This window comes from Nycticebus coucang, chromosome 5, assembly GCF_027406575.1.
Source record: "Nycticebus coucang isolate mNycCou1 chromosome 5, mNycCou1.pri, whole genome shotgun sequence".
Lineage (NCBI taxonomy): Eukaryota > Metazoa > Chordata > Mammalia > Primates > Lorisidae > Nycticebus > Nycticebus coucang.
This window is the reverse complement of record NC_069784.1, coordinates 32,733,663-32,758,632: the sequence shown is the minus strand read 5'-3', so window position 1 is coordinate 32,758,632 and position 24,970 is coordinate 32,733,663. Positions and strand designations below refer to the sequence as shown.

General features: G+C 38.1%; 1 protein-coding gene across 4 annotated transcripts in view; it reads left to right on the top strand.

The window, feature by feature from the left end:
* The window catches only part of OLFM3 (olfactomedin 3), a 199,636-nt gene that overhangs the window by 134,151 nt on the left and 40,515 nt on the right, over positions 1 to 24,970 (top strand). For 2 of the 4 annotated variants that reach the window (XM_053592281.1, XM_053592279.1), the window contains exon 1: positions 19,213 to 19,457. The exons of the other annotated variants lie outside the window; for them this stretch is intronic. In XM_053592281.1, coding sequence (XP_053448256.1) covers positions 19,326 to 19,457 — 132 coding nt within the window. In that variant the 5' untranslated portion in view covers positions 19,213 to 19,325. Of the gene's footprint in view, positions 1 to 19,212; positions 19,458 to 24,970 lie in introns of those variants that run through there. 4 annotated transcript variants of the gene reach the window in all.

Genomic DNA, 24,970 nt, shown 5'->3' with positions numbered 1-24,970 from the left:
TTCCTCAGGGCCTTATCCACATACATTTGTATTAACATGTCCCTGATTTCACTTCCACTCTTGCCAAGTTTGCATAACAAGAAATTTAGTGTTCTTTCATTGCTCCGATTCAAGTTCTGACATTCTCGTGACGGCATGCAAAAATATGCAACAACAGTAATGAACACCCCTCAGCAAGACACTACCACACCTCAATGTGAACACAGCTCTGAGATACTGATACACCAAGATTATAAAACCGTACTGAGTTGTTTATACAGTGTTATCAACTTAAGAACACAGTGGCAGGTTTGTGAACTTAATTGTCAGACCTTGTATACCCATATAATAAAGCAATTGTGTCTTCTGTAGTTAATTAGAAGGTGGATAATTTTATATTCACTATTCTCGTAGACACCAACAGGGGAAAATGTGACACCAGAGTCATTGCCATGCATTGTAGCCACAACCCTATGTTGAGGAACATTGTGAGGGACAAAAGTAGACATGATGTTTTTGGTGAACTATATAAGAGCTAAGGAAATGAACAGCATTCCTGGAGCTACAGATGTCTCAGAGATCTTTCCAGATTCAAAGAGATAATATCCATATTATAAGGAAGATAAAGAAATTGTTTTGCAATTGCTAAGCAAATTTTCATTGTTACCCATTGATGACATGTTATTTGGGGAGAATATTTATCAAAAAGCATGATGGTGATGTTATTCTTGGTAAATCTAATATTTTTAAATACTGTATTAATATATTTCAGGCACTCCATTAAGTATTTAGCTGGTCAATTATTTCATAATAACCTTCATGATAACTTTATGAGGCAAGTTCCATTAAAAACATAAAGTATCTAAGATTATTATAGATTAAGTAACCTGCTCAAATTCAAAGTTGTTAGGTAGTATGGGCAGAATTCACACCCAGGTCTGGCTCAGTCTTGAGAACAAGGTCATCAGTAAGTTATACTGATGTGATGGGTAAATAATTATGAACTTCACACAGCTCATCACCATGTGGCTGCCACACAGGATAACGATCTTTGGGAACATTCTCCTTTTGCAGAACATTAGAAACAATTAAGATACTGAGAATCCAACGCCTTATAATGTTGCAATGAACATCTATCATTTTGAGGTTCTTTTGCAGAAAACGTTTCAGTCCTGGAAGAGCACAAAGAATGACATGATCAGTTATGGTAATCTCCAAAGGTCATAAATCAAAGATTAAGCTTTTTCTGATACATTGCTATGTGATAGTCATAATTTTTTTACCTTTATTGGTGATATGGTTTCTACATTTGGCCTCCCCAATCTCATGCTGAAATTTGATCCCCAGTATTGAAAAGGGGGTGTGGTGGGAGGTGTTTGAGTCACAGGGCAGACCATTTGTGAATGGCTTAGTGCCCTCTCTGTGACACTGAATGGCGTGGTGCCCTCCCGGTGACACTCACATTATTATTTTGCACGAGAGCTGGTTGTTTAGTGAAGCCTGACACCACCTCCTCCCTCTCTGGTTCCCTCTCTTACCACGTGACACGCCTGCTCCCCTTCACCTTCCCCTTGGACTAGAAGCTCACTCAAGTCCTCACCCAAAGCAGATGCTGGTATGATTTTCTTGTAAAGTCTGCAGAATCATATGCCAAATAAAACCCTTTCCTTTATAAGTGACCCTGTCTTGGGTATTCCTTTATAGCAACGCAAAACAGACTAAAAACCATGGCCTTCAGTACAATCATTAAAATAGTTAAATTAATACAAATAGACCACAAAAGCTTGTTTAAAGTATAGGCATAGAATTGCTCATAAAAGTTTGTAAAGTGCTTTTTAAATGCAATGTCATAATGTTGTCCTCACTAACTGGATGAAAGTACAGAACAATAAGTCACCATTGGGCATGCCAGCAATAAGCTCGAGTTTGAAAGAATGGCTTTATCCTCTGACTCCATTTAAATGTAATAGTTCTGCTGTTTTCCCTCAGCACAGCATGTAGTAAACGAAATAAATATTTTAAATCACATACACAGAAAGCTTAAAACTAGAGAAGCTAGATTCCATTACTGAGCCATGTTTATTATTTATTTAAAAACTTCAAATATTTGAATGAAGGATAAGTGATCATCACATAGTTCATTTCAATTATTACCTAACTGCCAAAAGTCATATGCAAAAACATACACAAAAGCATCAATACAAATAGATGGATGTTTATGGATATAATTTACTGCGTTTACATTAAGTGCTATTAAATGTTCTTTAATTTTCTATGTTCTTCTATAACTGTTTTTTAAATTAACATTATCCAGATTTTAAAATGTAAATTGCATTCTTAATATAATCTGACATTTAGCAAACTACTTATGATTTTATGAAGGCAAGCATTTAAATTAAGGTACTGATCACAGTGAGCTAAAAATGATACAGCATTATGTATTTTTTATTTTTATCATCTGTTGATTCAACATGTAACTTACAGTATGTGAGTAATAATATTAAAAATGTTTTATTTTGGTAAATTGTAAATAGAATGGATATATTTAAAGCAGTTTTATTTGACTCAATACCAGCACAAAAATAGGTTTCAATCAAAAATGATTCAACTAAGATAAAAAGTAGGGCTTTTTCTAATTCCAACAGAGCAGTTACATTTTTTAAGTGGAAATAATTATATTTACCAAATAGAGTGTTTCCTTACATAAATTTGGCTGGAGACATAGCTTTCTGGAAGTTAGAGACACTTTATTTCATCTGGCTATACTTTAAATATACAAATGAATCATTGATCATTCGTGCTCAACACTCGATAGATTCCTTCAGCTGATGACATACGATTGCTGTTTTCTCTTTTGTACACATTTGGAAAGGCAAACAGCTTTGTTGCTTATAATGGCAGATCGTTGGATTAACTTTCCCTTCAAGAAAGATTTTGGCCAAATGAAATAAATACTCAACCAAATAGAAATGTTGTGTGAATTATTAAAGATGTTAATAAAAACTATTTTTTTGTAAAACAAATCCTGTAGGGTTAAATGTTACACAATGTCATGGTTATGTTATTTCAACCCAGTAGGCCTTGAACTTGCCAACTCTGAGTCAATATGAACATAATCAGGCTGGGAGAATGACCTGCCACTGACCTAAAGGCATTAACATGCCTTTATTTACTATACAAATATCCTCTCATGTGCAAAGTAATACTACATACTTGGAGAAGCTACAAGAATATAAAATAATATTTAACAATCAATATGAAGGAAGAATCAAAGGCCTAGGGTTCTGTAATGTAGATTGAATTCCACTCTCGGCTTGTACTAATAGATTGATCACTTTTGCAGATATAAAGATTGAAAAGGCATAGCTATATTGGAAGGCAAAGTGCCTTTGAAAGTAAGCCTGCAAGATCAAAAATGCCATTGTGTGCTCCCATGTCAGTCTTATTAAGTCAACTTCATCTGAGGGATTGGCCGGGCTGTTCCAATGAGAGATGCTGCTGAGAAATCAGCCTCGTAGATGGGACTCCTTGGAGCTCAGAAGTGGAGCAAGGGAGACGGAGAAATGAGAAACCACATGGAAATGCCCCAGCACAGATGCCCAAGGAGAGCCAAAGTGAATACCACGTAAAGAGGGGACAGAATAACCGATCACCTTTGGGGAACCTGAGCCAAGAAAATTAGAGACAAGGAGTTAATGGTAAAGCAAAACCATATTGGATAAAAAGGAATGGGATAGGCTACTGATCATTGAAATAAGAGCAGAAAGGGGGGAATCCTGAGAAATTTTTTTGTGTATGAACCAGCCTCTGTGTATAGAGTTGGGTAGCTTCAAAGTCCTGAACTGGGAAATAAAAATGCTATCCATTAAATTTTCACACTCAGTGAGACATAGCAGCATTGATATTGAAGTTGACCACAAATGTTTGCAATAAAGGAAGAACGGGCATTGAGGGGAGTGAGGTTCAGAGGAGCCTAGCTCACGGAGCCTCTCAGTGGGACTGTCTATCAATCTGTTTGGTTTGAGAGAATCCTGATCTCTCTGAAAATAAAATGCACAGCATACATAGCCTCATGATGTTTCAGAGTCATGCGTTAAAAACAAGAAGGGGTATGGTAGATCATTCAAACTGATGTAATGTGGTTAGAAAATAAACAAAAACAATAGCTGTTTGCATGCTGGCAGAGATTTAAAAAACTTAGATTTCTGATAAATAATAAAATCTCTCAGGAAATACTAGGTAGGATTTTAATTTCCAAGAAAATTTGAAGAGCACTGGATGGAAGGGGATGGAAGGATACATTGAAGGAGCTGAACTCCAGAGACGAGAGCAAAGGCAGCATCGGGAAGTTCCACAGCAAAGTTGACAAATTGCATGTTCAAAATAGGTCAGGTAAATTGCTATCATGTGGACTATAGGCCTCTTCAGCTTGCTGTGTTGTTATGACAATGCACTTTGCATCTGCTGGTTTTGGTATAAAATATTGATAATTTTGAAAAAACATGTATGAATCAATGCAAATGTGCATTATGCTGACGACATTCCCCCATGTACCAATGGCATATGAGCTAATTCAATATACTTACTTCAAGTGGTTAGCAGAGTAAGAGAAGTGGGAGGGAGCTACGTTTAAAGTTCAAAGCCTTAAGGCAGAAGAGAAGAGGGACAGGCAGCCGTAAGCTCTTTTGACCCACTTGTGAAGCAGCAAGTTACTCAGAGACCCTAATTCTAGAACACTGAAATTCTCTATGTGCCAACAGCTATGAGGGAAACCCTGCCATAGCGACTCTTCAGTGAAATTTAAAATACTATGCGTGTACCCTAAATCATCTTGTGTAGTGAAGAGAATATTTTAACCCAGTTTATCACTGAGCTATATAAATGAAAAATCACCACGTTCTCTGCAGCTAGATCACATTTTAACTGATAGAATCTGTTGGATTAGAAGAGAACTGTTTTCACTGTGTCAGATAGAATCACAAATCTTTATGGAAAGAATAATGTGTCCAAATTGTGATAATTAATCCTCTAACGGAAAAAGTATGTTGCCATTTTGATGAATACACATCTTCACTTCTCTGATCTAAGATCATCATACCAACTTGGAATGATGTTGGGATGTTTGTTTCAGGGTATTTTATTCCATCTGAGCATAGTTATATTGACCAACAAGAGTGTGCTGAGAAGAGCTAACCAGGAGGGGAAGGTGGAGGCACAGAAGGCATCTCATAAGGGAGATGGTCAACAGTCTGGACACATAAGCAGACAAGTCTAAAGAGCTTAGTATTTGAAGACCATTGAGTAGCAGAGGGAAGTTGACTTCTCTGTTGGTCCATAAAGTAGCAGCACTAGAACAGAGAATGGGGCATATGTGTAACAAGGACTTAACTTATGATCAGAAATGTCCTAAACCAAAGCATCTAGTGGCACAGGATTGATTTTTATTAACACCAAAGGTATCTAAGTTGAAAAACCAGTGTCTCGGGGATATTGTAATGTTTGTTCCAACACTCAGTGAAATCTGCCCTAAATAACCTTTAAGCCAGATTCTTTGATGCTGTAGCCAAAGGTCCTCAAACTCTTTAAACAGGGGGCCAGTTCACTGTCCCTCAGACCGTTGGGGGGCCAGACTATAGTTTAACAAAAAAACTATGAACCAATTTCTATGCACACTGCACATATCTTATTTTGAAGTATAAAAAAAAAAAAAAAAAACGGGAACAAATACAATCACACTGCCTCGTGTGGCCCGTGGGCCGCAGTTTGAGGACCCCTTTACTCCTAACCATCTGAGAACAATATATGTACTGTGATGCTTCCCAGGCTCATTCTAGAGTATCCCTAAAATGTGGTTGCCATCAAAAGCAGAAACTTTAGAAAAGTGCAGACACATGTTCCTTCAATCATATTCATTAAATGGCATTTATGTGAGCAGGGTTTGCGAATTTGTTTTATCAAAGACTGTGGACGATGGTGCTGCATCTAGACTACTGTTCAAAGCATGGCGTGCTTAGGGTCAAGACAATGGATGTCATCCCTTTGCTGGCTGGTTCGGTTTTCAAAATTGTCCTTTTCAGCGATTAATGATTGGGCATTTCAATTTGCAGCCAATTTTATTATGGGAGGTTTATTTGTGAAAGGAAAGCTGAACGATAATAATAGTAACAACAGTAACAGTAACTATGGCTTGTAAAACAGAGGCTGTGCTCAGCAATTCATGTACATTTCCTCATTTTACTTGTACGAGCTTATAAGGTCAGCCTCTAAATAATGCGTTTGTTAGTTTACCAAAAGATAGAACGCTGAGACACTTTGTTCTCTAAAATCAGACTATTAGAAACTTTGGCCTTTAAAATCAGATCAGTACTAAATGGAACAAGCTCCTCTTGCCTGGAGGATTTCAGTCACTGAGAAGCAGCCTCAATTTTCAACTCAGGTGCAAAGCTTCAGATAAGGGTTTTTCAGACACAATATTCAATATCTATCTTAACTTTGTAGTCTCCAAGGAAACAGAATCCAAAGTCCACAGCTCACCTCAAGCCTGATGTTGACCTGTTTATACAGTACCTTGCTCTTTTTCGGTGCTATCAAGATCCTGCTTTATTTAAATATTTTCTAATCCTTCTCCCATCCTTTTTTTAACCTTGTTTCTTCTTTTGTGTGATAAGATGCTTGATGGCTCCATGCTATGCAATCTTGCTTGATACAAGTTGATAAATCTAACTTTAACTATAGGTATGTCCTTAGGGCTCCTTGCCAGATGGGCTTCATCAGTAGATATTCTATTTCCTTAATTTAAAAATCAGTAAAAGAAGGTTCAAAAATATATATTTAGCTTGCTTAGGATCACAAACCTGAGATTCCAATCCATGTTTTAAAAATCCTTGCTCTTAACATTATGCACACAGGCAGAGAATGTTGAAGTGTCAAAGGAAAATAAGTATGTCATACTGCTAACTTCAAATGGAGAATTAGGACTAGAATCCTGGTATCCTGACCTCCTGATTTACTGCCACAAGGATATAGTTTTGTGTTTGTTCAACTGTCAATCCTAATTTTTCAGGCTTTCCCATTTTCCAGAAACTGCTATAGACTCAGTATGTTCATGGGGCTTTCTGAATATGTGGAGCCTTCACTGAGACTCTAGCATTGATAATCTCTTGGCAACACCTGGCGATACAGATATGGATATTTCCTGATCATCTTCTTCCTGACAGATGGGAGTGTAATTAAATCAAACTAATGCATTTTAAATTTCTGTGCTGCTGAGAACTTGATGCATTAAGCCTTGTACACACAGTTAATAGAATCCTTCCCTAAAATGAGTGAATTATGTGAAAGCTTCATGCTTTCCTCTCCTTACCATCCCTACACAAAAATCAGAATATACATGTGACTGTCTTTTCTGTCTAGCCAATCCTGTATTATAGTTATCCAAGTATGTGTTACCCAAGTTCTGCCTTTCTGCAGATGTGTGAAGCAGCAAAAGCCATCAAAACACAGAAATATTCCCTAATTATATGGTCACTTATTTAATGAATCACTTTAAATTTCACTAAAATAGGCCTCACTGTTTAACAGTGAACTCTATCTTCAACCACTGATATTTGGATATTGTAATGCTATTCGTTGCAAATATAATGGAAATTATTATGATGTGAAAGACATGATGATATTAATGAAAGTTCCATAAGAGAATTGGTCTGATCAAATGTAAGGAAATTAGTAAAGAGTAAATTACGTCCTTTAACAATTAGAAAACTTATGGGAAGGGCTGTTCAAAAGACAGTGATTTGGTTATCAGAGGAATAAAAGTGGTTCTGGAAAAAAAAAATAAGGAAGACTTTGAAGACTTTTGTAAAACTAAGTCTTTATTATTACTGTGTGAAACAAATGGTGTGATTTTTAAAATAATAGTTACATAAACACATACATACAAATGAACCCTTCCCTTCTTTGTTCATACTGAGTTAATGCATAGTTGCAAATATTTCCTCCTAATTATAAGATAGTTTATATTTTCACTCATCTTTGTTTCAAGATAAAATTTCAACTACAGTTTTTCTCTATTTCTAAGAAATTGTAGTACCCATTTAAAATGGATTATTATTAAATGTCTGTTTTCTGTTAACAAATATTTCTGGATGGTAAGAACTCTAGAACCCCCTGCTTGGTAAGTAGTAGTTATATTTTTACAAAATAATGTACATTGTTAGGTACATCTAATTGAAGCTTCTTGATTGAGGCCTTATTTGATTACAGCTAAATTAATGCGGCCTTCCAAGAAGGAAAATGTTCCCCACTCATGGTGTAGGAGAAGACAGGGAGGAGGGATAAGGGAAGAAAGGGAAAGGGGAACTTGCTGAGAACTTGTTTGCACAGTCAGTCCACTTTCGATAATGGCCACTACCTCTCCACGCCTCATGTTGTATAAACTGTGCCTCTCATTTTGCAGAGAACTAACAAGAAGCTTCTATACTAAAATTAAAGTTTTAGCATTTTACTTTATGATTTATTATATGTAAATACCAGATTTTAAACTACTCCTTGTTGATATCCACATGCAGTTTTTTAGGATCCCAAGTCCCTCCAGGAGCTTCATACTCACATAGACGCCCCACTGTGCTAGAGGGCAGGGTTCATGCAGGAAGGAATTCAAGTGCAGGGTCATGAGTGAGAGAGAAGAGTTCAGACTCAGATAGCAGCAAAAGCAGAGAGGTCTGTTGAAAACAGAGTATACTCTTCAGAAAAGAAAATGAGTGGAACAATCCAGGAAGGAACAGTGCTATCCCAGAGTCAAGGTCTCTTTTTTAATGCCAATTAATAATATGCTAAATTGGGAATGGAATATTCATGAGTTTTCTGAGAAAGGGGTGGAAAGCTCCTAGAACAGGGAACCCATCCCTTTCTTAACCTTACGGGGTAACTTCCTGGAGTTGCTATGGCAATTATAAACCGTCAGGGCACTGGTGGATGAGATTTTTACTAAGTTAATGAGGGAGACCATTTAGAAACACTGTCACCTCAGCTCAATTAAAGGAACTCCCCCCTTTTACCTTGGATAAAGATGTTATGGCTAAAGTAAAATAACTAAAGGGTCCCCAGGGGTTACCTTTGTCCTCGCTAAGAATATTCGCATTCTTGTGACTCCATATCCTGTTGGCGTTCTCCTTCAGACCCTACCCTCACTGCCTGCAGCGTATCTGACTCCTGGCTCAGGCTCAGACATCTCTATTTGCCTGCATACTTCTCAAGGAAAATACTATTTTAACAACAATGATCACTTTCTTGTCACAGTTTCTTTACATTCTGCTGTACTACATTATGGCCTTTTATTTTATTAGTGACAAGAGAGGTCAAAATATAAAGTACTAAGGGTAAAAGATGTCTATTGACAAAAGAAGGGCTAACATCTGTAGCATAGGTAGCTACGTAAGCTATAGATGTTAGGTCCCTAACTTACAGCATAGGACCAAATTCCTTACGACTTAACATTTTATCTTACCAAGGGCTCATAGTAAATTTGACTGTCAGTTTCCCTGAGTGCATTAGAAATTAAGAGCTGAACATTTAAAACTAGCACAAGCATTACCTTTCCCCTGAAGTTTTTCCCTGTCATTTCACAACTCAGTAGTAACCTTCCACCCCCTTTCTCTGACTCCTCTGTTGTTTCCCTGTAAGTACTTACAAATGTGGAACTATTAAGCACTAATGTACATAATTTTTTATTCTATTACATTCTCAAATTGAAAAATTATTCCAGAAAAGGAGGCTGTATCATGTAATTTTCAATATAGTACCATTCCTGGCCCAAAGAATGCACTTAATAAATATTTAATAGATTGTAGCCTTTAAAGGTCAACAGGAGAGTAATAACATATTCCTGCTTATATTTGTCTGACAACAGAAAATCATACATAATTCATTTGGAAAATGTGAAAAGAACAAAAAGAATTAAGCAGAAAATAATCAACTATTCAATCTCAAAATCAAGAGATAACAATTTGTCAACCTACTTTCCTTTTGTTTATCCACTCTTAAATTTAGACTTTTGTATGTCACTGGACACCTTTTAAGAGATGGAGTTGCCCAGGCTGGACACCTTTTAGATGAGTATTCACAAAGGGAGTTGTTTCTACTAAAGTCCTCCTTAAACTGTTTTTATAAGGTTAATAGTTCCTAATTCTCCTAAGACAAAGCAGGGCAATTTAATGAGATAAAAGCTTGGACAGCTTTCTTTATGTGGTGGCTATTTTAATGATCCAGCTTTAACCGCTTTGGGGAACCCTTTTTATTTAATATAAAACAGTACAACTCTCATGACACTTTCAATGACAAAGTGTGTTTGACTTCTTGCAAGTCCAGGTCTTTTGATCTTTATATTGAACTATGTCTGTCTGCCCAGAGCTTTCAAATCAAAAAATAACCTTGCCCACTTGATGAGGGGCAGTGATGACAAACAGTGTAGCTTGTGGCTGCTGCAGAAAACCCACTCTTCCGGTTTATGTGACTTTGTTAAAAAAGCAGGCTACAAATGTAATCTTATTTCATACTTTGATGTTTAGGGTTGTTTACTACACCACATTTTTTGGTAGTTGCTAACCATACATTGCAAATTCTATGAAGGAGATAAGCCTTATGAAACATAACAACTTTTCAGAAAATTGCACATTTGAAGATCCAATTTATTCTTTCACATTACCACTGAAACAGTCTCCTCTCTGATAGCCAGGCAATTTCCCAACCTCCTTGAGATTTCTCTTCCTAAACAATTTCTTCCAGAAAAGCTTTTGGCAATAATTTAACACTTCATTCTGCCCTGGTGAGTTGGGTGAATTAGAAAAATCTGAAAATAGATTCCAGTGAAAATGAAGCAGAGACCAAATCCTCACCTGGGCGTCAGTGTCCGCCTGATGAGAGCTTTGCTCAGTGACATTCAAAGATAAACTCAGTAAGTGAAGACATGTTCCTTTCAATTTGTCGTGCTCGGCTTTTAGTATTCATCTAAGGAAACTATGTGAATGACTAAACGGTAATACTTCACTCAAATCATTCCAGGTGTTTAAGGAGACAAAATTTGAAGCTGATATTGGTTGTAACACTGTTATTGTATAAACACAAGTGGAGAGAGCATAACTAAGAACTAGCATAACTAAGAACAAGCTATCTAGAATGTGATTACAAGGGTTCCTATATTCACCTTACCGTTTGCCAAGTGTATGATTTCAGCATATTTAACCCCTCAGTGCCTCAGATCCTTGTCTATAAATTAGTTTTAATAACAATATCTACCTCATCAGGTTTGTGTGAGGATTAGATAAGTTCATATATGTAAACTTCATAGAACAGTGCCTAGTTGACAGGCTTAAATTAGAAGCTCCAAAGTGAGCCGGTGGGATGAGTATGTTTTACACACTTTCTAGAATACTCCTGGAGCTTAATCCCAATGAACCATCCATATTAGAAAAATGATCTTTTAAAGCTCGAATGATGAGGCTTTCTGTTATCTCTTTATGCCAAAATTTGATGACCTTCACTTCTTTATCACTAACAGTATCTGTCCCTATTCTTTATCACTAACAATCACCTGTCCCTTCACCTATCACCTTCTTTATCACTAACAATATCTGTCCCTTCCCCATGAAAATGGGGAAGAGAGACATAAATATCTTCGTGCAGAAATAATGATGCCAAACATTGACTGAGAGCTTGTCAGGTGCTAGAACCTGTGATGAGTGCGTTAGAGGAAGCAGTTGGTTTTATCCTCACAAATGCCACACTAGTTAGGTTCTCTGACTATGGTTGATTTATATATGAGAATACAGAAGCTCTGGGAGGTCACACAGCTAGTCATCTAGTAGTGTCAGACCTGGTGACGACCTGTACATGGGCCTGTGGGGGTGGAGGCGGAGCTCTTAAGTGTGGCGCTGTATTCTGGAAGGGGTGTTTAGAATCTTCACTTCCCCCTTGAAGAACCTCAGACTCAGAGCCAGGCAGTGGCTAAGCTGAGGGTGTCTGTCACACCTGCTGCCGCCTCTCCTTCCTCTGGCCTAATCCTGGATTTATATTTTCCCACTTTTTCAATTTTGAGTTGAAATTCAGGAAAAAGGAATGTTCTCCCTGATGATATTCCTCCCCCACAAATCCATTTTTTCCTCCTTTGAAGTAGCAGCAACAGCTGCCAACTGAGGATCCCCTGGGCTCACAGAGCATCAGTCAACTTCGCAGAAGAGGCAAAGATGAGAGCACAGAAATCCCTTCTTTAAAGAACTTTGCTAATGCTTTTCATGCTGAATTCCTTCTTTCATTAGTGAGCACTTTTAAGACAATGTGAAAGCCTTAGGGCAAGAAGGGAAAGCACTGAATTTTAGGAGTTGCCAGCGCTCCCCGTTGGCTGCCAAGGAAAGTTGGGTGAGTGGATACTCAGATCTCTACCTTCTTTAATCCATTTTTTAAATGTCATATTGTACACACTAAATATATGCAGCATTGAATGCATATATATATCTACACACAACAGTGTGTGTTGGTGTGTGTTTATATACAACAACATTGATATATTTAATGTGTACAATATGACATTTGATATGCACATGAATAGTGCAATTAAAAAAAAAACACTTGTTCTTTTCATAACCTACATACAATCTCTTCCACCTCCCTTATGCTATTAGAAAAACAAACTTGATTAGCCAAAGGTAGGAGAAAGGGAAGATGGCTTGCACATTTATTTAGAGCCCTAATGATCCTTTGAAGCTTGCTTACTAGTTTCAAGGAGGAAAAAAAAGTAAAATGGGAAAATACAAGATGAAGCAACCAGATGAATGATGTGGTCAGCAGGGACCTCATTGAAATTCCACCAGAGAAGGGTCAGTGCAAGGCCTCGAGGTGGATGTTGAGATGCATCTTAGGGGGAACAACCAGGAGGACAGAGGAGTGAGCAAAGGGGAGAGCTGGAAGAAGTGAGGTGAGAGAGATACGAGCAGGTACAGCCCGATAATGTAAGACTTTACAGAATAAACTCAATGACTTTTACCACGAGTGAGATTGGAATCTGGGCACTGAAATAACATTCTGATTTATGTTTTAACAGGATCATTTTGGTTGGAGGCTTAAAAAAGGACTGAAATAGTTAAAAGTCATTACCTGTTTTGTATAATAATAATTGAGAGGAGAGATAATGGTGGCTTGAATATAGTCTGGTGGCAATGAAGGTGATGCAAAATAGATAAATGCTGGATGTATTTTAAAAGTAGAGACTAGAGGAGTTGCTGCTGAAATTGACAAGAGATGTGGAGCTGGGGGGTGGGGGAGGTAGTTAAAGCTGAAACTACCCACAGTGGTGAAGACTGCAGAAATGGCTGCACCTAGGTGTGTTTTTTTGTTTATTTGTTTGAGTTTTTGTTTTGCTTTGTTTTCTTTGCCGTGGGTGGGGAAACATATCAGGAGCTCATTTTTTAACATGTTCAATTTAGATGTCTATTAAACATTGAAGTGGAGATGTCAAGTAGATAATTGGATATGTAGAACTGAATTGATAGGAAAGGTCTGGCAGGAAGAAATGAATTTAGGAGTCATTAGCATATAGATGAAGAAGAATCAGCAAAAGAGACTGAGAAAGAGAGGTCAGAAAGTTGGAGGAAAACCAGATGAGCTTGGCATCCCAGAAGCCAAGTGAAGAAATTATGTCCAAGAGGAGAAAGTAAAACTGATGAATGCTGCTCCCAAGTCATGAAAGTTGAGTACTAAGAATTGATTGCCAGACTTAGCAGTGTGGGGTCATTGGTAGCCTTGATAAAAGCAGTGTTGGTGAAGGGAGAAGTGTGGGCTAAAACCTAATTAGGAAGACAGAAATGGAACAGGTGAGCATAAACAACTCTCTCAAGAAACTATAAAGGGAAGGTGAAGAATAGGGGAATGAATAGAGAAAAAGTAGGATTAGGAAAGTTTTGTACTTAAAATGGAGATATGAAATGATGTTTGTATGCTGCTGCAAATGATCCATGAAGGAAAGAAATTTTACTCATGTTGGAAAAAGAGGAAATAAGCAAAAGAGGTGTCTTCGATTAGATGAGAGAGCTGTGACCTAGGGCACTTTACTCCAAGGGTGAACCAAAAGTGGCAGTGTCAGCATCATCTGGGAGCTTGTTAGAAATGCAAATTATTTTTTTCTCTTCCTGGAGCTAAATCTGATTCTTCGGTGAGACCTAGGAATCTGAATGGTAGGAAGCTTGTATGTGAAATAATCTGAACAGTACTGATCTTGTGCACAGAGGAGAGACCAGTCTTCCTAGAAAACAGTCCATTTATCTGGGATAACAGGATAAAAGGTACAGCATGTGGGCACAGGTGAGGAAGTCGGGAGATAAGACAGTAGGAACCTGTGGACATCTTCATGTGATTGTTCCCGCTTCTCAGTGAACAAGGAAGCAGAGATATAAATCAGACCCTTTACTCTATTTTGCTTTGGACTATTAGCCCCAGAGCCTCAGAGTGAGGGAGTCCTACAACAAAGCTGTATTGCTCTTTTCAGACATCGTGGGTGACTACATTTGACTGAATTGAAAACAGCATATACTCTAAGCTCTACCCAGCTACCCTTTCGCAAAGTTGCAAAACTTTCCACCCCTTCCAGGCCTAATTGTTCTAGACTTAATTGTTCCTTGAGCTTATCTCCTCTTGGGCTTGCCTCAATCATGGTATTTCTTACCAAAAATAGGCTTGCCATTTATGGAATATCTGTTGTGCCATTGGTACTTTCAAATACATTACTATTTCATTAAGTCTTTCAAATAATCATTCCACATAGGTTCTTTTATTCCCATTTTACAGATGATAAATGGAGACCCAGGGAGACTAGCTTAATTGACATTACCCCAATAGTAAGTGGTAGAAGCTGGAGAACTACTCTCTAACCTGCCTTTAAGGAGCCATAGCAGTTGCAGAGGTGTTTATTCACTTGAGCCTTCTCACATCACACTCCCATCCAGAGTATCCAGCATTCCTAAAGTGATTTCCACACAAGCCCTGAGTCTCTCATCTTCTATTTTATGCTACAGTTCCTATTTTTCCCACTGAACTTGCTCACAAGAATCCACTGTTTCTCAAGGGGTCACTCTGGTATGATTGGTTCCTTTACTAAATGAGAACGATTCATCTTTTGATGTCCCACCCAATGCCATCTGACCCCTCTTCTCGTTTTTCTTCTCTTCTTCCTCTTCCTTCTCCTCAGTCAATAATTTCTTCATCCCCTCTATTTGCATCTTTGTGGCCACATCTAATAAGTCATTTTTCTCTCTGCCCATAAGCATCCACAAATTAAATTGTTTTAATTATAAAAATAAAGTACATGTCTATTCTTCCTTAAGTTTTCTGTTGTTTAGCCAAAAAGTCTTTTAGGCCACAATCACCTCATTGACTGTATTGTCGTTGTTTTTTAAGCTATATTTTATTTGACCATCAGGTTTATTCTTGCATTTGACTTTTCAAATCTGCCTTGGTTGTGTTCTACAGAAACCCACACACATTGAACACAAATGGCCCCCAAAGTGGAAAGTATATATTGAGTATCGAAGCAACTTTTAGCTTTTGTATTGCTAAGTAAAAGAAAAAAAATAAAATTCCAATGATGGAACATGCCAACATTATATAAAATTACCTATAAGTCTTTCTCACTCAATATTTGCTTGCTTATTAATTATTTATTATGTAAGTCTATCATGAAATACTCTGGGCAACAAAAAAAGACAGGCCACCATAAAAAATCTAATGAATAAATATTTTAATCAATAGTTTTTAGCATTCTGTGAGTAATAATGCACAATTGTAGATTTGAGAGTTATTGATCCACTATCAGATTCTTAAAAGAAACTGTGCAGTCAGGTCATAATTTCTATGAGATTACTTGATTTTTCTTTTTTATTCACTGTTTACTAAAGCTGCTTTTGTTTGTTATTTTTACAAAAAGACTGCATTGGTAATTAAATCTAAAGATCATCTTGAATTAAAATCTAAATAAAACTCTGGTATTTTTAAGACTATACTGCTAAGTTAACTGATTTTTTCTTACAAGGAAGTTACATTACTTTCATGGGCATTAAGGTTTTGTGACCGAGGGAATGGAACTCTTTCTAAATTCCAGATGTAGGTAAATTATTATCCAATGACCCTTTGTACATAGGCCACTTACATCAAGAATGTGACAGTAAACTTTCTTTTCTCCCTGAAGTTACACTTCTTACCTATATTTCTTATCTTGACAAATGACACTTATCACCCAACCCACTCCCAATCTAGAAGCTCCCCCAGGTAACTTTCTCTAACCTCTCCAATCTTTTCCATCACCCAAGGCTGCCAATTCTCCTGCAAACCTTTAGCTATCCACCATTTTTAATCCCACTCACAGTTTCTTAATTCAGGACCTCGTCACCTCTTGCCCAAACTATGACAACATACTTCTATGTCACCTGCCTATCTCTGATAAGCTTTATTCTCTCTTCAATTCCCTCTGCCCCTCCTGCATCATAAAAATGCTAGAGTAATAATCCATAAGGACCTTGCTGCTTTTCTTTAAGCCCTTGAACAACCTAAAAGATAAAGTCCGAACACTTCTGAGTGGCCCTGAAGCCCTTGGGCTGGTAGCAGCCAGTATTTCCAACCTCATCTACTTGCCAGTGTTAATTCTCTTACCATTTACACTATGCTTATGGAACTTCTGCAACCACTGGGTTTCTTACCCTAAACACAGCCTTCTCCTCTTGTATAGAATACTCCCTTCCCCAATTTACAAACTAAAACTCAACTTTTTAAATGGAAATCATTTCTGTGCATTGTGAGAGTATGGCAAACTATTAGCTCTTTGCAACATATAGTTATTTTTATTTCTCACAACTAATAATCATAATTTGAGCTATTCACTGTTTACTAATGATAGAGCTGTGTCATTTAAACCTGTTCTAAAGCCAACACATTGAGTTTATGTGTTTAGAAGCATCACCAACTCCTACACTTTCACCACTGTTCCACTTCAATTCTTCAGTGTAGTAATTTGAATCCCTGGGAAATTGCAAGAAGCATTCCATTTGTAATCTTTTTTAAACAATGTTTTCCTTTCCTTTTAATTTTCAAATAAGAGCACTGTTTTCTCCTGACAATCTCATATTCTTCTAAAGATGTTATTATTTTATTGACTGATAGTTCATTAATAAATATAATTACCATCTGCCACACTGTTTCTCAAATTATCCAATAATTGCATGCATATTAATTTTTAATTTTGGAAAAGAAGCTTTTGAAGAGACACCACCACCCCCTTCTTTATTAAAGCCAAGTAGGTTTCCAGATGCATTTCTCAAACACTTAGGTTTGTAAATCCACTTTTCTTCTTGTCATAACTACACCACGTTGCCAATGTAAACTTTCACAATCCTCTCAAAGAATGCTGCTAAACTTAAGAAATGAGATATTGGGCTTTTATCCTTGTTGTTTTCTCGTGTGGCATGATTTTTAGAAACCTAAAACAGTAGTAATACTTGATTTTCTAAGCACAGTGGTTAAAAAGGAAAGGCTAACTGAAATTACTTAGATGTATCTTCGAATAAAATAACCAGCCTGGGGTCCAAGCTAAGAGATAACAAAGATTTGAGGAGTTTGTTCTCATTCACCCTGGTTTAAATCTGTTTTTGAGGATAAGGTACATACAAACTGTAAATACGTAACTTTTTCAAATTTTATTAAAGACATTTTCTTTATTTCTCCTGTCAAAACTACTTAAGAAAAAATATATACCTTTGACGGAAAATTCCAGATACCAAGAATTCCAGAATTCTCCTAGGGAATCAAAACGATACTTTTTTCCTTTGTGTAACTGATTCCCTTTCCTTTCCTTTTCACTCAGCTCTATTACCATTTGTGTCTTCTTCTGTATTATTTTTTTAAAATACCATATTGAACAAGACAATGTCCTCTGATTTCTATCATTTGGGACCTGAGATTTGGACGTGGGCAATTTGTAGTGTTTGTAAAAAGAGTGTAATAAAATTACCCGTGAGCCCCGGGTTCTATATACCACATTTGCTAATGGAACTCTCATAAACAGATCACTGAATTTGAGAGCTGGGAGGGGCTTAGAGAGTATGAAATCCAGCCTCCATATATTATAGAAAAAAAACTGGGCGGCGCCTGTGGCTCAGTTGGTAAGGCGCCAGCCCCATATACCGCGGGTGGCGGGTTCAAGCCCGGCCCCAGCTGAACTGCAACAAAAAAATAGCCAGGCGTTGTGGTGGGCACCTGTAGTCCCAGCTACTCGGGAGGCTGAGGCAAGAGAATCGCGTTAGCCCAGGAATTGGAGGTTGCTGTGAGCTGTGTGATGCCACGGCCCTCTACCGAGGGCCATAAAGTGAGACTCTGTCTCTACAAAAAAAAAAAAAAAAACTGAAGATAAGGAATCTTAAGTCACTGGCCAGGCACATAGATAACTAGAGGAGAATGAGGAATAGACCCTTAGACTTCCCGAGTCCACATCCTGACTGTGCCCTTTGTAATTCTCCCAAGATATAGACTTTAAATATTCTATCATTTCTCAGAAAGTGAAAACGGAGTTAACTGAGTTTCCTGCGTGACCAAACACCCCCAAAGCAAAGCCTTCGTTTTCAAAAGCAAAAGTAGAAAATATAAAATTTCTGTAACGGAAGTTTTTTTCTCCAAGGAATGTTTGCCGCAGGCAGTAGTTGTTAATCTTTGACTGTATTTGTAAAGCAGTGATGATAATTTTACGCTGCTGTTTAAAAGAAATTATTGCCTACTCTCAGATATGATCATCTTGGAAATTATCTGCAGACTTTGCTTTCATGCTTTTCCTGAAAGCACCCTGTGCTTGCCCGGAGAAATCTGTAGATATTAAGTTTGGTGTTTGAAATGTGCACTTTGGCAGACTTCCATTTAAAGGTGCATTTTTTTAATGAAAGATAAAGAGCAGCTGATTAGACTTAGGCAAACCCCACAGGAAATGGACTCTGTTGATGGTAACTGACGACAGTGGAGCTGGGAAAGCTCCCATTTCTCCCCTGCCTGCAACCTCTGCTCTGATAATTACCAACCAAGCTCTATCAAGAATATTTTGTTTGATGACCTAGCAAAGTATCTGGGAAAGGAGGAAAAGGAGGGGCAAAGGCACTTCCCACGGCAGTGGGGAGAGGAGAGTCTGTAAGCCTTCCCGGGTGATTAGAGCTGAGAAGTTCATTTCCTTTCATGCTGTAGATGTGGCGCGCTGCAGTCACGCCTCCCGCTGCCAGCCCAGCACCAGGGATCCTAATCAGTCACTATGAAAACTCATTAGCTCCACAGCAATGAGTCCTCCACTGCTGAGGCTTGGCGCTGTGCTGAGTACCATGGCGATGATCTCAAACTGGATGTCCCAAACTCTCCCATCCTTGGTAGGACTGAACACCACCATGAGGCTGTCCACGCCAGATACCTTAGTAAGTTACGTTCTCCTGTGGCTTTGTCCATCTTGGGAAGTAAGTGCCTTAAACCAGTGGGCTTTGTTTTGTAAATTGCGAAGGCTGAGATTTTGCTTCTTTATTTGCAGGTCGGCTTCAAAGATGTAATATATATGTGGTAACTTTAGTCACGGATATTTATGAACACTTTAAAGTTACCCAAAGAAAAAAAGACTGCTTGAGAAATTAGCTATTGCAAATTAGCTATGCTAGAGAATACTCATTAAATTCTTAACAGCAGAAAGCTTTAATTTATGTATATTAATTTGAGGTTTGGAAGGCTTCCTGAAGAAATATGTTTTGTTTCTTATTATTTTACTTCTTTCAATGTCTGTAAAATCACCATATTTTTTTCTCCAGAGTAAGCTCCCAGGTATATGGTATCTAATCTAGTTTCACCACAGCAGGTTCCTCTTTGGAATGCCTGTGACTGTTTATGACAAATTCAGCCAGAGAAACCAACATCTTTTAAACGTAAATGAATAAAAATTTCCCAGAATATTAAAGGTTGCCAAAAAGACCTTTAAGAAAGCTAAGCCACATGAACAATAGAAAACTTTTATTTAATGACAATACCTTCCTGTACTGCTTAATATTTTATAAAGAGTATCATAAATTGGTCTCATGTAATCTTCATTAGCCTAAAATTAATGGCTTTTCAATTCTTCCTACATTCCAACAAAGTCTTTTATGATAGTTTGAACCAAAGTTCAGTTAGCAACATGCTGAAACATTTCATAAAAGGAATAAAAATTATTGTTTAACTAAAAATGTGAAAATTCAAATAAAAACAATTCCCCTTCAATTAAATAAAAGGTGCTGGAACAATTACCCTTACATGGATCACTCCAGGGGATCAGAAGAAGTCAGGTGTGAAAAGCAGAGCCGCCCTCCATTTTCAGGAGTTGTTTGCTGTTACTATATATCAATCAATATGTAATTAACCGAATAGTCTAGCCAAGTTCATTACATAATTTGCCAGATTCTCTAGCGCTTAAGGCACCAGCAGGGCATGAGGGCAGCACCCTTTGACCTCTTGTGACATTTTCATCCCCTGTGGGTCATCCCGGTACCTTGGTGCCTCCATTACTGAGGAGATTCTCTTCCCTGTCTGCATGATGAGGCCTGGCAGCAGGGAGGTAAAACTTGTAGATTTGTAGTTATAAAGAAACCCAGACGTGACATCGATAAAAAATTACCAAACAAATAAATTGATATTGGTTTTTATTTACTGAGCCAGTTTTTTCAATGTTCAAGTACCTGATTATTCTCAACAATACAGTGATTGAATCAACTCTTTCAAAAAAAATAAACCTAAAGTAAGTAACTAATGAATGAGTTACATGTCAAGCTTAGAACCTCAGTTCTGAGATGTATATTTTTGGGGAATATTTGGTTTGTTTGTTTTGTACTATTGTTAGAATTTCCAAAATTATACATTATTCTTTTAAGACTTCTTGTGCATTTCAAGTGAATCAATTCACTTCACCTTGTAAGTTTAAAGTGAATTAATTCTCTTTACTTCCTGATTAATAATTTGTTGACTGAGAAATGTAAAGCATTGCTATTTGTCTACACATCTTCTGACTCAGTCAATTCTTACTTTGGAAAGAAGTCAGAATCTCCTCTTTGAAAAAAAAAAAGAAAACAAAAAAGGTAGGAAAGTTTTACTATAGCTAATGACAGTAAATCAGTAAGCCATATTCTCTGGAATAAAGAAACCAGGTTGCAAAAGATTCTTTTTTTGCATGCTTTACAGAATAACAATGTCTATGACATTTCCCTAATTATTCAAGATAATTGTTCATGCCTTAGGATCCCCGTGGTGAAGAATGAATGATTCTGTAGTTCTTAATAAGGATCACAAAGCATTAATGCTGGAAAGCTGGAAAAGCTCTTGGAAGCTATCTAGCTAGTTATGTTCATGTTATTCTTAGCAGCAAAACTTTTTTATAGCAAGTTAAGCCTTGTATCATATGTGCTGAATAAATATTTTTTCAATAAAGTTTGAAATGAAAATCCCATGTGTAAAACAGGCCATGGGTCAAATCATAAAAAGTGGGGGTCGGCACATACTGGACCTCCACCCTCTGCTCCCTTCCCACACAATCAGCCTCTTGCCTCAGTCAAAATATCTGTATCTCCACAGAAATAAAGGTTTAGTTGGATCCCTCTTTATTCTGCAAGTGGGAAGACTGACCTGAAAAGTATGAGTGGCTAAGAATCAGATTGCCCCTGATTGGTTAATTACAAAGCCAGAACCACAATGAACCAAGTCATAGAACTATAACCCACCTCCATTCCTGGCCCCCACCCCGCCTGCCTCCTGAAATCCCAACAGGTTCTCTGTTCCTTATTCAGATTGTTCCCCTTAACTCCGGACCTTCCTCTCCCCTTTCCCTCCTATACCCCGACACCCCCATTCTTGAAGGTATCTTTCTTCCTCTGGACTACATGTAATAGTCATGGACCTTCCCAAGGTTTTTGCATTTATAAAAAAGAAAAAAAAAAAAAACCCTCTTCTGGCATTTCAGGCGTTATGCAAAGCAGTGAAGGAGGCTTTACTGGCTAGGGGAATCTTAATTCCACAGGAGCCCTTTCTTCTGCTTTCAAGTAGAGGGCTGGCAAGACTGTCTCCTTAGATGAAAGAGTTAACAGTTCCCCGGCCCAGGGGATATGGCTGTAAAGTAGGAAGCCAGCTCTTGTCAGTTTTAGTACTCTATGTTCTCACTTACACAGGATGAATGGGAAAAGTCTGTAATTGTGTATGTGCGCGCGCACACACACACACACACACACACAACACAGGTCTTAAAATTTATCTCATGAGTATTCGTGGAATGTGCAGATGGCAAAAAAAAAAAAAATTACGCTAACATGAACATAGTCTTCTTTAGAATGGTAGTTTCCAGTGACCTGAAAAACCAAAAGTAAAAAATAAGAAAGATAAACTTAAATCGTTAAAAGCCAATGAAATCTGTTTATAAACGAAGGTGCTTCTGAAATAGGCAGGGTCCATTATATTGTCTCAAAACCTGAAAGAGGTTTAATAAATTTCCAGGATATTTTTATCAGTAACTAAATACAGCTCCCGATTAGGGGAATAAGCTCTCTTGTCTGTCTTAGAACACTCCATTATCCTTGTTGGTCCTGCTTCATTGCGTTTCTTTTCTCTCACCCCCGCCCCCCGCCCCCAATCTATCCACTGGGCTCAGCTTCTGGAGAAACTGGTGTCTGAGGAGGGGAAGCCTCAGCTCTCAGAAGGCTCAAGCTCCCTCTGGCACTTCTCTCAGGATGCAGAGTAACTTCCCCTTGAGGCTGAGCTTCTGAGAAATCCCTCATGCTGTGGACTTCACACTGGCAAGAACCTGGAAAAGAGCAATTAAAAAAAAAGCAGAGGACACTCAGCAGACCCCAGCTGTTCTCCCACAGTCAGCCCTGCTGCTACGGCGAGAGGAGGCCTGGAAGGGGCCTGGGGCATAAGTCATTTGTCTTGCTACATTTTCAACATCAAGCTGGCTTCTCCTCATAAATAACTACTGTGATGAGTTAGTCAATTTAAAGTTCTGGAAAATGAATAGAATACCCTGAAAGGAGCTGTCAATAACCTCTAAGTGTCTTTTCCTCAACTAACCAATCTATTGTTAATAGTGGATAAAAATACTCAACTTCACTTTTTTTATATAGGATGTTCTCTTCCCCAAATCCTTAGGCAAAGTGCATTTTGGGATAAGGCAACTGAACAAATTAAGGAGGGTAGATGAATGAGAATATTGAGTGGCAAATCTTGAGAATAACAAAGAATATAATGTTGAGACAGAGACTCACTTTGTTGCCCAGGCTGGGGTGCCATGGCATCAGCCCAACTCATAGTGACTTCAAATTCCTGGGTTCAAGCGACCCTCCTGCCTTAGCCTCCCTAGTAGCTGGGACTGCAGGCACTCACCCCAACGCCAAGCCAATTCTTCTAGTTTGAATAGAATCAGGGTGGTCTTGTTCTTGGTCCCTAATCTGAAACTCCTTAGCATAAGTGATGCTCCTGGCTTGTCCTCCCAGAGTGTTAGGGTTTGAGGTGTGACGTGCACCCTACCAATATCGCCTTTTTATAAAAGAGCCATCACGTGGATAAGAAGTACATTTATTCTTGCTTAAGTGCCTCAAGCAAAAATAGGGCCAAAGGGGGAAAATTACAAAGAAAGAAATTCAGAGGATGCCCCAACACTTTTTGTCTAGGGAAAGAAGCAGCCTATGAAGCAGTGAAATCCCTTCCGTTCAAAGGCCAGTGGCAACCCAAGGAGAATATAGAGAGTGTCATTGAGTGGAAAGACAATGGGACTGAGTAGTGTGACTTCGGAGGTCCTGCCCAACTCTAAGTCATTGCGTTTTCCAAAGGGGATGAGCAGAGGTGAACAATCTAAATTCGATGATGTCTTTGGTCTTTTGTTGGTTATTTGATTTTGTTTTTACAGTGGTATTATCTTAAAGCAGTGGTTCTCAACCTTCCAATGCTGTGACCCTTCAATACAGTTCCCCGTGTTGTGGTGACCCCCAACCATACAATTATTTTTGTTGTTACTTCTCAACTGTAATTTTGCTACTGTTATGAATTGTAATGTAAATATCTGATATTAGGTGACCCTGTGAAAAGGTCGTTCAACCCCCAAAGGGGTCGCAACCCACAGGTTGAGAATCACTGCCTTAAATAAAGCCCCATGATTTCCTTGGATGAAAAATACACATTTCTTATTTCAGTCCCAGATAGTCTTACAAGCAAGGACAAGAAAACGGCTACACAGTGACACTTTATTAACACATCTTCCAGAACACAGATTCCTTAAATGTAGTCTGTCAGCATCTCACTAATTCCTGCCCTTACATTTATCTTCTCTCAGCAACTAAAGCCATTCGCGTGCTAGAGCATATTTTCTTTCCTGGGACCAAACCTATCCTCGGACAGAAAATTTATAAGGAGTTTTCATCACTTAGGTGTCTCCATTTGAAATCAAATAGGTTTTAATAAATAGATTTCTTCCTGCTTGTGTCCCCCATCTTTACACCACTTGCAGTTGCCACATTCCTTTTTGCCTCAGTCTGTGCTTTTATGAAATGTCCAGAACATCAGCATAATACATGAAACCTGGCTGTGCTTAGCTGGTTGGTTTTCTTCTACTTACAGGATCAGAATACTCCTCCTTGGCCTGCCCCAGCACCTAGGCCAGTGTTTTTCAACTTTTTTGATCTCGCGGCACACTTGAACCTACAGTAAAACTTCTGTGGCAGACTTAAATTATGTTGATCAAAAAAAAAAAAAGTGAAAATTATATACATTTACTGCATTTTTAACTTCTTTTGAAAACAATTTAATTAGTCTTAAAAATTTTCGAGGCACACCTAACATTCTCTCACAACACACCAGTGTGTAGTGGGACACTGGTTAAAAATTGCTAATCCTGGAGGATGCCGTGGCTCATGCCTATAATCCTAGCACTCTG